We start from the raw sequence: 16,303 nt of genomic DNA on the forward strand, positions 1-16,303 counted from the left end.
TTGCAGCCAGTTGATGGGATATACCTTCAGCACAAGCCTCATTAAGATCCAATGCATTTTGGATTGTAGCTGTAATGAGAAGAACAGCGTGCAGTGTTTCTGGCAATAATGGCAACATATTGGATTTAGATTCCCAATGCTCTTTTCTCCATTGCTGAAAAATAATGCAATGGTTTGGGAGACATTATCCTCCAGCACAGACACTTCAAGCACGTGTGTGTGTGTGTGTGTGTGTTGCATTCTTCTAACTAGCTACAGAGGAGGTAGCATTTTAAAATCTTATTCAACATTATTAAGAAAATGGTGACATTTCAGAAACAAAAAAAAATCATCACAACAATGTGATTCTTGCTTTTAAATAAATCTATTCATCCATAATCTGCCAGTTATTCAAGAGGGTGCCTTTAAAGTGAAATTGCTTTATTTGATGCTGTTCATCTGGCAGTAATACCTTCCATTTGAATATGTGTAAATCCCAAGATACTTTTCTATTAGTCTTCCTAAATAGAAACAGGCTGCGGAAGCTTAACAAAGAATGTTCCACTCATATTATGGAGCAAGTAGTATGAACCTTTGCCTTTACTATCCTAAAGTAAATACGATGAATCTATGGAGATAATAAATTTAAAAATTGTATAACTCCCCTTTTTTTGGCTTCCTGTTTAATGGCTTTTAATGAGGGAAGGGTTTCCATTAGTATTCCTAAGAATATTTTCCTTTTGTCTAACACTAGAAGACACAATCTTGGCCTCTAGTATGTATATTTCAGAAGGAATTAAATCAGTCTAATTCACTCAGAGACTATGAAATGACTTAAAAGAGTTGGGGAGGGGAAACTTAAATGTAAATGTTATTTATTACCCCTGGAAACCATTGTAGTTCTCAACTACATTCAATGCAGTGTATCATAAAGCTGATATAAATTATATAACATCATATAAAATATAACATACATTTAGTGCTCATAAGAAAGATACTGAATACGTCTTACTTTGCTATTTCAGAATAGCAAAAAAAAAAAGCCATTTAAAGATACTGAAATCCTGTTGTGCAACTTAAGCCATATAGTCTGATGACATCATCAGCTATGGTGGTTTTTCAGAAATAAAAAGTGTTTGATTCACCCCCAAAGGTTCTGAGGTTCCTGTGGGACCCCTTTCATTGTGAAGAACCCACTGAGGGCTGTGAGATGAAGTCTTGCCTGCAGTGAGGTGGGATCAGATATGTTTTATTTCTGAAAAATCACTGCTGCTGATGACCTATGGCAACAGGATTTCAATCATTGCATTCTACGTTTTGCACAATTTTTTTCCATTTAAAACTGTGCATATTCTGTCAGATTGCTTGGGGGAAGGTCTAGGGGCCAATTGTGCCCTCCCCATAACCATCAGGGGCTTAATTTTACTTTTTTTTTTTTTTAAAAAAGGCTCACACTCCTCATATACTTTTGTTTATCAGTCCTAACAGTGCTACTAGAAACCTTGTTTGATAGGAAGCACGATGCATATGACACACACCTTGTTCATAAAGCTAACAGCACTGCTGGGAGCTTCTCAAAACAATGCATGTGCATGATGCAAGCCTAATTTTTAAAATCTTAAAAAGGAAGAGGAAAATAAGGTTTATTTTTTTCCTGCTGCAACTGACCAGGTTCAGCATCTGAATGAGGGAGACCCAAAGGGGTATGTGAGAAAATAGGTAGGAGGTACATACAATTCATGGACTCTATACCAACTATCCATGGAAAAGACCTTAATTCCAAGCCCTGAGGAAGGCTCCTTGAGTGTGGTATAGACCTCCTCAAAGTATTTTAAGGGAGAGTGTGAATTATCAGGGGCCCTGGCTAAACCCCAGCTCAGGAAAGCCTTACATGAAGGGTGAACAAAGTGCAGGCCTTCCTATCATTTTGAATTGTTACTCCTCTCAGCCCTAGCTAACATAGCCAAAGGTGAGGAATGCTGAGGGTCCCAGTCCAGTAATATCAGGAGGTTGTGGGATTTTTTTTTTTAATTTTACAGCACTGTGGAAATCCTGCCAGCAGATGTAAGCAAGAATAGATTCATTTGCTTACTTCTCTTTTCTCCAGACTGCAGACTGAAAATGTATGTCTTTAATAAGTCTTGTGGGGCCTGTTTTACTTTTATTATTATTATTATTATTATTATTATTATTATTATTATTATTATTATTATTATTATTATTATTATTATTATTATTATTATTATTATTATTATTATTATTATTATTATTGTTGTTATTATTATTATTATTATTATTATTATTATTATTATTATTATTATTATTATTATTATTATTATTATTATTATTATTAAATTGGGGGACACAGCAATCCAACAGCCAGAGAGCAGGTATCAAATAGTGACATGGGTAGACAGACATGTACTGTACTAAAAATTCAAGATTCAGAATGTTTCTGAACATATGCTTGGAACCACAATCAAACTCATAGGCCTTTTCCACACAAAAGCTGCTCCTAGTTTCCTTTCAAACATTAGTTTCAGCTACCTAACATAAAGGAAGAAAACTCCCCCCCCCCAGTTGTTATTCAAGAGTGGGAGCCAATACTTCTTACTCATCTATTGATTTGAATCTTGGTCTGCTTTCTGACTACATCTTTTAACAGTTGAGACACCCACAGCTTTTGCATATAACACCCATGTTGCATCTCTAAGGAAGAGGCTTTCTCCTTCTGGCTTTGGCTTGCATAAGAAGATAAAACATGAAAGATTTCACTAGACGAGACAAGATTCTTTCCTTGATCTTATAATGTTTTCTCCCCAGCAATGCGATCTCTTTTGTAATGTGTCCCTCTGCAATTAGTCTTGCAAAGGAAGATATTGTTTACATTTCAGTGATAATTACAATGACAGGCATGCTTCTGCTATTAATGTGCTTTGCAATCCTGTGTTTTTAATCAATTGAGGGGGCACACTCTTTTTAGATATGACATCAGCATCTTGTCTAGTGTGTTTTACATGACCTACTTCTTCATCCCATGTTCTTCCTCTAGTTTCCCCCAGGGTCAGTTCAAACACTTTGAAAAACATGTTGGATAATGTCTCTTATGGGACTGCAAGTGCAAGATGTGTAATACCTCAATGAGACGGTATAATACTTCAGAATACAAGTAAAGGATTACCTTTTTTTGAAAGTGCCCATATGGCAAAAGGGGAATTAACACATTGGGAAAAAAGGCAGCTCTCATTTGCAAGAGACACATGTCTGATTGTAGTGTGGATCATATCAGAATTCAGGAATGACACATGCATAGTGGCTGATTAGATTTCTAATTATATAGCCAACCTCTGCTGAAAATGCACTGATTTCTTTTTTGAAGCCACCTATCCAGTGACAGCCACACTGAATTTAACAACAACAAAATGACATAGCAAATGGCATAAGGTGCTTTTCTGGCGCTTGCCAACCCCCCAGCCCTGCACCATACCTTTATTTGCATGGTCCTTGGCAGCTGAGACAACCCCCCCCCTTTAGTTTTAATTTTCTTGTAAGCTGCCTAAATTACTGTGACTGCAACAGGAGGGCGGGATGTACATTATTTTAATTGATACACTCATAATTTGGTTTTTTAAATGATCTTTAAAAACATTGTCACTCCTCCTGCTTCATTACAAAGTAGACAACCCCCACTGGACTCTTTTCCAGTTTTGCACATGGAGGAAATGTTTACTCAGTTTCCAAAGGAGAACAGATGGACCTACATGGACTCTTCAGACAGATGTTGCCTTTCAACAACTGTTCCTGAAGCCCCAGAACTAGCATGGCCACTGGCACGCTAGCTCTTGAACTCGGCAATTCTTGTCTCGATGCTTGTCTAGGAGGGGGAGTGTGTGCCGACTGCTGCTGCAAATGTGATCAGAAGGCACATGTCTTTCCTCCCACTCAGCTCCCAAATTCCAATGACCAGCTAGAACGGAGACGGTGTATCCAGGTTGTTGTGGCCTTTCTGTGCCTCACAAGTTAGCTACTGAGGGCACAGCGCTTCCTGCCCCATGCTCCCCTTTCATCAGAACTGCCAGTAAGACAGTCTCACCTAGTTATGGTGGAAGGAAAAAGGATTTGGTAAGTATTTTGGAATTTGCTATCTTAGGGTGACGCTCAGATGTACTAAACAAGAGACATTCTATCTTCTTCCAGTCAACCAACTGGAATGTTCAGCTTAATGCTAAAGCTTGAGAAAGGTTTGAATAAGGTCACCATTTCACACTGACATAGTTTGAAAAACAGTTTCTGGTCCTCAGAGTAATGGTTCAAATTTAGTTTTAGCACAAGAGTGAACTTGCCCAAATGATCTTAGAAGTGGATTGATCATTAGTAATAAGTGTTGAGGATGGTCAAGACAATCTTGCTAGGTAGCTCTGAGTTTTTATTTGAATCAAGCCTATTTGTTTTGCAAAAATGGTTCCCATTCCAGAATCAAAGAGGGAAAGCACATCCTGATATAAGGATATTCTAATTTTACAAGAGTCTGAGAATTTGTCTGGTGTGAATAATAAGCACTTGTTGATCCAGGTACTATTTTCTAACCTGAATACTTGCATTAAAGGAAATAGATGTTCTTGACTTCTCTGAGCTTCTTAAAATATGCATGTTAGTTGAAACCCGGTCCGTGTTGTGATGGCATGCAATGAAGTGTAAAATTAACAAATACACTGCAGTGCAAAATTGTGCACCATTCAACATACTCATAAATCATTTATATATATGTTTGATCATCCTGCCTCATACATTTTTATTCAAGGTTTCAACCAAATTTGCATTCTCTTCCTTTCTTATGTACTTGATTACTGTTAGCTTTGTACATTTATGTTGATGAAGAAATAAAATGGCAATGTGTTGGCATACGATCCAGTCTATTAGCATTATACACACACTATCAAAAACAGAAATAATTCTCCTCATCATCATCATCATCATCATTATGGCTGTTATTTTCACTTTTAATTATTTAAGAGTGCAAAAGGAAGTCTTAAAAAGCTATCTAACTAAAATAAAGTTCTTTAGGCTGCTATAGTGTCCACATTTACTTAGGAATAAGTTATACTCCACTCAGTGGGGACTGTTTTTCAATAAACATGCACAGAACTCAGTTATTAAAGTCATACCAATGGGAGAGCACAACACATTCTTAATATCTTACTTAGGAGAGTTAATGAGATTCAAAACCCAGTTTTGCCTTTTGATCTGATCAGGTCAGACATTATCATAATTCTGGGTGTAAAACTACACGGGTTTCTCAACCTTAACATGCATTCACACTTCAATACTGTATTCAATAGTGACAAAGGGAGCTATTCCACATCCCTTGACAGCCTGCCTGTCTGACACAGTTCTAAAAATAAAAACCATATCCTTTAGTTCCCCCTCAAACCATGACCAGATTTCCTTGCTCTGAATCAGTCATTTAAAAGAAAACTTTAGCTCATTAGTTTTATTGGTTCAAATTGCAAAAATCGTATTTCATAGCATTCTGATTCTTCTGGCAAGCAGACATATGGTAAAGAGTAAGTAATAAACAGATAACAGATGGGGCAGTATATTAGGCAATAAAGTAAAAAAAGGACTAGGTATTGAGGGAAAGGGAAAAACAAAATGTATAGAGATAAGTAGTACTAAAATCACCTGTCCCACATTCATCAACACTTTGTGAACAGAGGCTGTATTATGAAAACTTCCCCCCACCACCTTGGAAGTTAAAATGTCCTGTTCTTAAAAGCATGAAAAAGATTTAATCAATTTAAGCAATCATACCTGGGATACTGTAATGCCTCAAATGTTTTCTGGATTGGCATTGCCTTAAAAGATTATGCTGTTAAGGTATTACACTCAATATGCCAGCAAGTTTGGAAAACTCAGCAGTGGCCAGAGGACTGGAAAATATCAGTCTACATCCCAATTCCAAAGAAGGGCAGTGCCAAAGATTTTGAAGGGGCAGGGGAACTAGAGACCAAATTGCTAACATGCACTGGATTATGGAGAGAGTTCCAGAAAAAATCTACTTCTGCTTCATTGACTACACAAAAGCCTTTGACTGTGTGAACCACAACAAACTATGGCAAGTTCTTAAAGAAATGGGAGTGCCTGACCATCTTATCTATCTCCTAAGAAATCTATATGTGGGACAGGAAGTAACAGTTAGAACTGGATATGGAACGACTGATTGGTTCAAAATTGGGAAAGGAGTGCGATAAGGCTGTATATTGTCTCCCTGCTTATTTAACTTATATGCAGAATACATCATGCGAAAGGCTGGACTGGATGAATCCCAAGCCGGAATTAAAACTGCCAGAAAAAATATCAACAACCTCCAATATGCAGATGATACCACTCTGATGGCAGAGAGTGAGGAAGAAATAAAGAACCTCTTAATGAAGGTGAAAGAGGAGAGTGCAATAATGGTCTGAAGCTCAACATAAAAAAAAACTAAGATCATGGCCACTGGTCCCACCACCTCCTGCCAAATAGTGACAGATTTGACTTTCCTGGGCTCCATGATCACTGCAGATGGAGACAGCAGCCACAAAATTAGAAGATGCCTGCTTCTGGGGAGGAAAGCGATGACAAACCTAGACAGCATCTTAAAAAGCAGAGACATCACCTTGCCAACAAAGGTCCGCATAGTCAAATCTATGGTTTTTCCAGTAGTGATGTATGGAAGTGAGAGCTGGATCATAAAGAAGAATTGATGCTTTTGAATTGTGGTGTTGGAGGAGACTCTTGAAAGTCCCCTGGACTGCAAGGAGATCAAGCCTATACATTCTGAAGAAAATCATCCCTGAGTGCTCACTGGAAGGACAGATCCTGAAACTGAGGCTCCAATACTTTGGCCATCTCATGAGAAGAGAAATCTCCCTGGAAAAGACCCTGATGTTGGGAAAGAGTGAAGGCAAGAGGAGAAGGGAACGACAGAGGACGAAATAGTTGGACAGGGTCATCGAAGCTACCAACATGAATTTGACCCAACTCAGGGAGGCAGTGGAAGACAGGAGGGCCTGGCGTGCTCTGGTCCATGGGGTCACAAAGAGTCGGACACAACTTAACGGCTAAACAACAACAACAAGAACAACAGTACTTGTTAGTAGAAAAAACCTTGAATGGAAAGTATTTGGTTGACACTAACTTGACAATCAGATTCTTTGACTTAGAGGTGTATATATTCACAAATATGATTAAAATGTGGCAATTTCCCAAGCACGTACTGTACTTTCTTTCTTGTATAGTAATAATTGTGTGCTGTCAAGTCAGTTCTGACTTATGACAACCTTTTGCAGGGCTTTCTAGTAGAAAATACTCAGAAGTGGTTTCCCATCCCCTTCTTCTGGACATCTTGGGACTCTGCAGCTTGCCCAAGGCCACACAGCCAAGTTGTTTTGGGATGCACAATGGGGAATTGAACTCCCAACCAGACACCTAATACACTGAGCTATCCAGCCAGCACTTAACAACTGCCAAAAATTAACTCCTTTAAAATTGTGGTGATAAGGGATATGTAAGCAGAAAGTTAGATTGGGAAGATCTAATGTAACATTTCAGCTAAACTACAGCAGGAATAACAAGTTCCTCCAAGGAACAAATTACAAGTTAATATCCCTTTCCTTTTGGTAGTGGTGATGGTGGGAGCATGATCTGATATTTCCTTCACCCTCTATCTTCCTAATGGCATCAATGCATCTTAGATGATATCTAAACTCGTCAGAAGCCTCTTTTGAGTGGTTTTGTCAGCCATACGCTGACAGGGACAAAACTGCTGTAGCCCAGAAGAAACAACATGTTAAATGAACCTTATAATGCTCCAGTATTTGAAAAAACCCCAAAATCACCCAAAACCTTAGGAAAAAATTCCTGCTTAAAAAACTGCTGAATTATGAGAATTCTGATACTTTGAGGGATAGCTGAGGGTGGATGGGGGTACTAAAAGCAGATAAGTTTGGTAGTAAGGATATTTTAGCTAGTTTTAAAGAACACAAGGAGCTATGTTTAATCAAAAGTCTCATTCTTTGAGTTTCAACATTAGCATAGTGATTTAGAATACCACTACACGTGACATCTGAGACAGAGCTGCCAATAAAATTGGCAATGTCTTGTTAAGTCCTCCCCTGCTCTGCACCATATGCATTTGTGATAGCCATGTCCCCCACACCACATCGCAAGTTGCTTCTAGGTGGCAGTGGAGAAATAAACTTGTCAAGTATGACTAAAGAGAGTGGAAAGAACTGGAGTGCCATGTGAGATCTACCCACATGCTCTCTGTCAACAGGAACCCAACACTGCCACAAAGAGGATTGATCATGATGTGATTCTCAGCACTGATACAGCCTTTAGCACTTTGCATGAATACTTTCTTTCCTGTTACTGGACCTCATAGTCATTCCTTAATGTTTTGATAATAGTAGCAGAGACATCATCTAAAAAAGTCCGATGAGACATGCCTCTTAGGTTTTTTAACTAAACGGTTATTGTTCCTCTGCAGCAGTTATATGACTATACAGTATCTCTGGCCAACGTGTAGATTCTACACAATGCACAAAGAAAATGACATGTTTATGTAACTTAAAGTTGCACCAGTGTAAACATGTTAGGCATTATTCCTGGCAACAAAGAATTATGCTATGCAATTGCCCAGTTGGTTACACATCTCTGGCATGGCCAACTGTATGGCACTGGCAGAAGTACTTCAGGGTGCTAGCACAAGTACTATGGGTACAGCCTCAAATTGCAGGCATGTAGCTGCACAACAGGTTTCTGACCAGCTAGTGCTTATTGTGATGTGCAGAATGATCTGCTATTTATTTAGCAATGCGATTTGCATCTTTGAGACATCCTCTCACAACCAAAGAGTATATGTTGAAAAGACTACAACAGTTGCTAGTTAAAAAGCAATTTTCACTAAAAATTGCCCTATGAAGCTTTTTACTGAATCTCGAATCTCTCCCTGTAAGCGCTATTATCAGTTGAGAACTGCTGGAAAGCTCAGTGATTTAGTTGCTGATGAGTCCGAGGTTCGGAGCTTGATTCTCCTCTGTGCCTCCTTAACAGGGGCTAGACTCGATGATCCATAGGGTCCCTTGCAGCTCAGCAGTTCTAAGATTCTAAAAATCTGTCTCTCTACTATTGAAATCTACAACTAGGTCAGGAAATGGCCTAGGTACTAGCTCTCAGCTTCATACCTGTAGAAGGATGGAATGTGCCACTGAAATCATGTTATGTGCCACTGCAGGTGAAAAATGAAGAGAATTAGGTTTCCTCTATGTCACAAAGTTTGGTAGTAATGGCAAGATAGCAGGGTGTGGTGGGGTGGAAACTATGTCATTGTGATCATGATCAGGAATAATAATAGAAGTGAGTGTGATAATCTACATCCCTAGGGAACCAAGTTAATGGATGGATTTGTAGTGTATTTAAGTCAAATGGCTCAAAAGACAAAAAAGGAACAGCTGGAAGGACTGCTTCACAGGCAGAAAAGTGCTGTTGCTACTGCTCTCTTTTGTTTGTATGTATGTTACTAGAGCAGTCTGGAAACAGGATGGGGAATACTATCTCCTTAGCTCATGCATCTAATTCACTAAGATTACCATGAATAAAAGCTGTAATCTGCCTGGCAACAAAAACGTGTCTAATGCTTTGAACTGATTTTTCCCCTACTCATATGAAAAAGGGTGATTTAGACTGTGAAGACTGCTTGAATTTTCACCACTGTATATATGTGTATATCAGATCTCTCTATCTGTCTATCTGTCAGGTATTTTCCTAGAGCTAAAAATAGTTTTCACCAGTTAGACTACCTTAAGGGCAGCGTTTGAAAGCTGGGGGTGCCATCACCAAAAAAAAAAAAAAAAAAAAAAAAAACTTCTCTGTATAAATTGGACTCATCTGATGATCCTGATGCTGGAGAATAGTGTGAGCCAAGTCTTCCTTGAAGTATCCTAACAACTCACTTTGGATTTCAGAGATAAGCATTAGCATCCTGAAATAGATCAGGAGTGAAAAGGCAGCCAAAGAATTGGTTTCAAAAGTCTTCATTGAACTAAATCAGAGAAAACGCTAGAGCCTCGTGGTGCAGTGGTTAAACTGCTGTACTACAGCTAAAACTGTGCTCACGACCTGGGGTTCAAATCCCAGGTAGCCAGCTCAAGGTTGACTCAGCCTTCTATCCTTTCGAGGTCAGTAAAATGAGTACCCAGCTCGCTGGGGTGGCGGCGGCAACGTGCAACCTGCATAATTAACTTGTAAACCGGCCAGAGAGTGCTTGAAGTGCTATGGGGCGGTATATAAGCAGCACGCTTTGCTTCACTTTTGCTATGGAGTTCTGAACAAACTATAATTTCTGATTTGGCTTTCAGGGGGAGCTAGATGTATAGTACATTATTGTAATCATAAGAAGCGTTTACGAGATCAATTATCAGTGTGATAAAGTTATCCTTGTCCAGGAATGAAAGCAGTTCATGGACCTCAAAATCTGGCAAAACATACACTCTGTCACTGAGATCATGCAAGGCTCCAGGTGCAATGTTATGTTTGTCAGCCTGGAACCTCCTCAAAATTCCCATCACACCTGCTGAAAATGGGACGTCACAGTCCTGAACAATTCTGCTTAATTTTACACTAGGACAAGCAAAGATCAAAGCTTGCTGACAATGATTTAACCCAAGCTTCCCTTTGCTTTACCAATCAGAATTTTCCTTGACAAGGCCAATGACTGCACTACGCCTGCTGCTACAGCATCCAGTTTAAAAGTACTTCAACCACTTCCCTAGGTACTCAGGAAATTAGCCAGGGCTTGACTGAAGCATAATGTCAAGTCAAGGAGCACTCTTAAATCACATATTTGTTTTATCATGGAGTGTACAGTTTTCTCTACAATTGACTGAACACTGATGTAGTGGAGCTGAGAAGCACCTACTCACTCTGCCTCCGGCATGGTCAATTTTAGTTTATTAACCCTCATCTAGTCCATTTTCACATCCAGATAATTCTTCACCACTTACACAGCCACATCTGACTCAGATGACACAGAGAAATGGAACTGGCTGTCATCATAATGGGTATATGACGTAAGTGGCTAAGATAGTCATCTAGGAATCTAGGATACAGGTGGTCAGCTGAACCCTTCTACCATCTGGTCCACATCCTCAGACAATATTAACTGCAGCATATCTCATATAAGCAGACTAGACAGTGCACTGATACCCTGGCCCAAAGCTGATACCACTATAAGCAACATTCAACACTCAGTGAGTCACAGCTGAGTTTCTAAAAATGCTACATTTTTCTCACAACAGAAAAGAGAGAAATGGTGAGCAAGTGCAACTGACTGAAGACAAATGCCACGGTGAAAGTACAATCCAAATGTACCTTTGGTCTTCCCACTTCCCTGTAAACTTGTCAAAACAAGTCTTCTAGAGTTCTAATAAATCCTTTCTAGAGTTTGAATGTAAAAGTCATTTTGCCACATAGAACAGCTCTCCTTGAAATTTACTTGAAGATGCAAGAAGAGTAGCAGAATCTTTTGAATGCTGTTGCTTCACAGGCATGACCATGTGTCCTTACTTGTGTCTAGTAATAGAGTAATAGGTCCTGCAAGATTAGCATCCCCTGCATTGCAGTTTCCAAAGAGACACCCATCTTAGTCTGTTTCAGCATGCTGGGAAAAAGGTAGGGGAAGGGAAAAACCTACAGTGGCACCACAAAGCCTAATGGATTTGATTCAGTGTGTGCTTTCAGGAATAAAAAGGAAGTGGATCTTGATCTACAGAAGCTCATAGAGGAAAAAAAATCTGGAAGTCTTCTAAGGGGCCACAACAATTTGTCCTCCCTCTCCTTTGGGCTTCTGTTCTTGCTTTGTTTCGGCCAATATGCATTCTAGATGCATTTTCATCTATGTGACAACAGTGTGTGCACTTCTAATGTGTTAGAATGAATGTATGATGCAGGATATAATTATGAAAGTGTCTGGTTCACATAAACCAGAGGAAGGCTGGAGCTGAAATGCAGACCCTATTCTCCCCTCTATTCAGACCCCTGACACTGGCCTCAATTTAATTTCTTAAAACTCAAAATGTCTCTTGTGCCCTCTGGTGTGTGAGACGTTTCATTATATTTTGGTTCCTAAGCACCCCACATCCCAAATAATTTTAGGTTAATCCCCCCCTTCTTTTAAAAGTCAAAAAAAGGAAGGAAGGAAGCTTATGTTTCCAATGGGAAGTTTTTGATATTTATTTTATGTAAAGAAATAAAAATTCAATCATAAAATAAATATATAGATAGATTTGGGCAACTTGGAACTTGCACCTTCCCATTTCAGCCGCTCCCTCTTGGCAGTGTGACTCCTGAACAATTTTAAAAATGGCCCTCAGCCTCACCAAAGTGACTCGCCCCTGACTTAAAGCTTCTAGCACTTTCTGCAGTCCGCAGTGCCTACAAGTAAGAATTCTTAAATAAAATAGATTACTTGCTGACTGGATTTGTCCCAAAGAGCCTCCCGAAAGTGAGCTCCTAAATAACGAACCCAAAATGCCATTCATTTTTGAAGGAAGTGGAGATGTTGCAGCTTTATATGATTTATAAACTGAGAGCCAGGCTCTCAAGCTGCCATGTATGGAAAATGTGCTGTTACAAAAGCAAACTAAGTATAAGCAAAGGGTGAGGGAGACCTGGAGAAATATCCCAGCTTTACTATTATACATCTGTTCAGTGGCACAATGCTGCACATTTTATTTAGATTTATAAATTCTAAGTATCCTTCTTTTCCCCGCACACTGAGAGCTTTCACTGTAATTTAAAACCTACAGTAACAGAATACAAATTCCGAAACATAATCAAATAGAGTAAAATACTATGTTATAAATCACAGCTGAAGAGGGGGGAGGGAGAGTAATGAATCATAAAACACCCTCAGCTGTTATTATATCCCTACCTCTGTTTTTCCCCTTAAGAAATTTAGAGAGAAAGTGACAGCAAAATGAAAAGTGAGGCAGGGAGGGGGATCTTTTTCTGACCTCTTGTGGATTATCAGCTTACACTCTGATGGGGGAGGAGTATCGGCATCATAAAATGCAGAAACAGTGAACACTGGTTGATAGCATTGTGATAAATTAAAGAACTATAACAAATGGTACTTACTTAGCATAGCTCTTCTATGATCCCACATACTCTCAAATGACTAATACATTTCCCACTGGATTGTTTCTGTTATTGAACATCTTTAAGCAGCTTCAAGGTACAGCTATTTAAAAACTACCAGTGAAATATGTCCTGCCTGAGAATCTGGAAGGCTTTCCTACCATAAATTACATCATGTCATTTTCAGGAATTTCTAAAATATTTTACTAACAGGCAGCCATGCTTCATGTGGGTGGAGGAGAGGAGAAATTGAGCCACATGAAAAAGCTTTGTAAAAGAGCCCCTTGAAGGGGTTAGGATGATAGGGAACCAAGCAGTGCAGCTTTCACTCTCATGCCCTTCCTGTTATGCCAGCTTAGATCCAAATGCAGGAGTGAATGGTCTGTAATTCACTTCAACTTCTCAACCTGCTTTAAATGTAGATAGGTGCAGCAGACAATTGCCCTAATTCCTGCTAAAACCACACAAAAAGCATCAGATGTTTCTTCAGAATTGCCAACTCTTTGTAGCACCTGAAATAGCTGGACACATCTGTTTTGTAACAGCATGGCTTTTGCGTGCTCCAGAGACCTAGTTTATGAGTCAGCTGTGGCAAACAACAATACGGTATGTTCTCCAGTACTCTGAAGGTGCCAGCTGACTCTCTGTTGCTTTTCTTTAATGGTGTTCTTCAAAGCGCTCTAAAGAAGAAACTTCATGGTACATGGAAAACAGGACACTAAAATGGCAGCTCTATGTCAAATTCTCAACTTTCTCCTCTGTAACATGTAGAATAATATAACCTATGTGTTTTTATCATTATGCCATGTTGCCATATTCTGACTGTTTTGGTAAGAAAATGAAGAACATTATTTATTTATGACTTGTGAGAAGAAGCTTCCAAGACTGATCGTCTCACATCCAACCACCATTCTGTGTAAATGGGTGTCAAAGCTATCTGGAGCATAATAGCATAATTTCCCAGTGTACACATAGAAGAGTTTACAAGGAGAATAAAAGTACATTACATTTGCTTTGGGCACAGTACAATTAATAAAAATATACTTCTTTACACTGAACTTCTTACAACAGACATACTGTACATACTTGTGTGAGACACAGGGCAAGAGTAAAGGACCTCTCGCTGGAGTGCTGTCCCTTCCACAGACAGTGGAGAGAGAGATCCAAACCTCGCCCACTTTGTCTCCCAGGAAAACAGAGCAGTGGAGAACAGACACCCGGAAATTGGAAAAGGAATTGTGCAGGTTAACCGTGGAGAAGCGGGTCCCAGGGGTGTTGGCGGAAACAGAGAGAAGAAATAGGGTGGAGATAGAAGTGGGGATGGCAGAAATAGAAAGGGGAGACTCAGTCAGTTACCGCCAGGCTGAGAATGGGTCTGGTTGCAAGACCCTTGGACCGGAGTTTGGAAGCGATTGAGAATGCCCAAGGATGAAGCAGACTATTGTCAAAGGAGGGAGATCCCCCCCTAGACCCTCCTATTGGGGCAAAGCCAAGGCTCGAAAGTGCCAGAGGAGATTGAGAGAGGAAAGGGAGAAGGTAGAAATGGAAAAGAGAGAACGATTGGCATGGAGAGTGGAAGAGATGAGGATGAGATATTACAGGGAGGACCCTGGTGACCTTTAACCCTACCAGAGATGCAGACTGGACCAACCCCACCAAGGACGAGGCCACTCCCTTACTGGAAGAAGAGGCCCGAGATATTCTGAAGAACAGAGCCAGGTTGGATTGGCCCAGTCCATGGAACACCTCAGAGACTAACCTGTTCTTAACTGATGCCTGGAAACCGCTGCCGGACCCATTGGTGACAGGAGAAAAGTTATGGGACAATTGCATAGACACTGGATTTTTATTGAACACTCCAATAAACCTTTCCCTTGTTTCAAATTTTAAAAAGTCTCCTGATTTTATTGAAGAAAAAATAGACTTCAAGGACAAAACCTCACAACTTGCTTGAAAGCAAGTTCCATTGTACTCAACAGTCATTTCTACACACATATGCATGGGATGGCAGCCTTGCACCACAACCTTATGCCTGGTGTTGTCAGAAATATGTCCCACTCTGTTCAGTGGAATGAATCCACTAATAAATGTGTTCAACGTTGCAGCCTTACTCAACCAATTATTTTTAATGTTAAAAAAAAAAGAATTAAGCACAGGCTGCCCTCAGTAATGCTAGAAAATGAAGTACAGCTGATTGTACTGTATGCATCCAGAATATTCACATAGAAAAGCACCCATCCATGATGTTAATTTACTTTACACTGACACAGTAGGACTGTCTTTACTAATGCCGGATATTTGTTTGACAAACTGGAGGAGAGTTCTCCAACAGACATACTGTATGTTAGGATATCAGTTTCAAAATCAGGAACCGAAATTCACTGCGTCAACGAAGTATTAGACTTTACTATTTAAAAGGTCGGCAAAATATTCAGCAGTACGTTGCCCAGCAACGAACTCTCTAGTAACAGTAGCAGAGAGACAATCATTTAATCCCAAGGAGTTGTCTTAAAATTTCATGCCCTGTAAAATCACTGTGCTTTATCTATGGATTGTTGGGGACCACATGGGAATAATAAATTCTAACAATTCAACACTTCAACAAATTATGGCAGACAAGTTTGGTAGATTTTTAATGGCTAACATTCATTTCTAAAGCAAAAACATAGTCTTGAGATTCGCATTGCAACACTATATCAGTACTCTTTCAGGCACAGCACATTTCCTGTGCTTTTAAAGAATGTGTTTTTAATATATTGACTACTCAAACATTTTGATGCTATGTGGAATTTTAAATCCCAAGCAAAAGCAGTAAACATCTGTTACTTACATTTTTGAATCATCCCAAAGTGCACAATAGGGATTCAGTGTGCCCTGAAAAAAACACAAGAACATACAACCATCAAAATATGTTTTTACCTGCAGATATAACAAAAACATACAATTTTTTTATTACACAAACATTCTCAATTCTGAACAAAATGGAGGTGTTGGGTTTACAAAGTCACTGGTTGAACAGCCCTTACACAACACACAATCAGTACATTTTTTTTCCTGAGACAGAAGTAGGGAGAATAAGCATGAAGCTTAATTTATGAACTGCCAAGCCTTTTTCTGGTTCCAAGTAATGAAAAGGCATAGTCAG

At 39.4% G+C, this 16,303-nt stretch overlaps 1 protein-coding gene across 5 annotated transcripts in view; it reads right to left on the reverse strand.

Moving 5' to 3' along the window:
• The window catches only part of ADGRB3 (adhesion G protein-coupled receptor B3), a 585,030-nt gene that overhangs the window by 216,518 nt on the left and 352,209 nt on the right, over positions 1-16,303 (reverse strand). For all 5 annotated transcript variants that reach the window (XM_078386075.1, XM_073000099.2, XM_078386069.1 and 2 more), the window contains one exon: positions 15,989-16,032. In XM_078386075.1, the coding sequence (XP_078242201.1) occupies positions 15,989-16,032 (44 nt within the window). The remainder of the gene's footprint in view (positions 1-15,988; positions 16,033-16,303) is intronic.

This window comes from Pogona vitticeps, chromosome 1 (assembly GCF_051106095.1).
Source record: "Pogona vitticeps strain Pit_001003342236 chromosome 1, PviZW2.1, whole genome shotgun sequence".
NCBI lineage: Eukaryota > Metazoa > Chordata > Lepidosauria > Squamata > Agamidae > Pogona > Pogona vitticeps.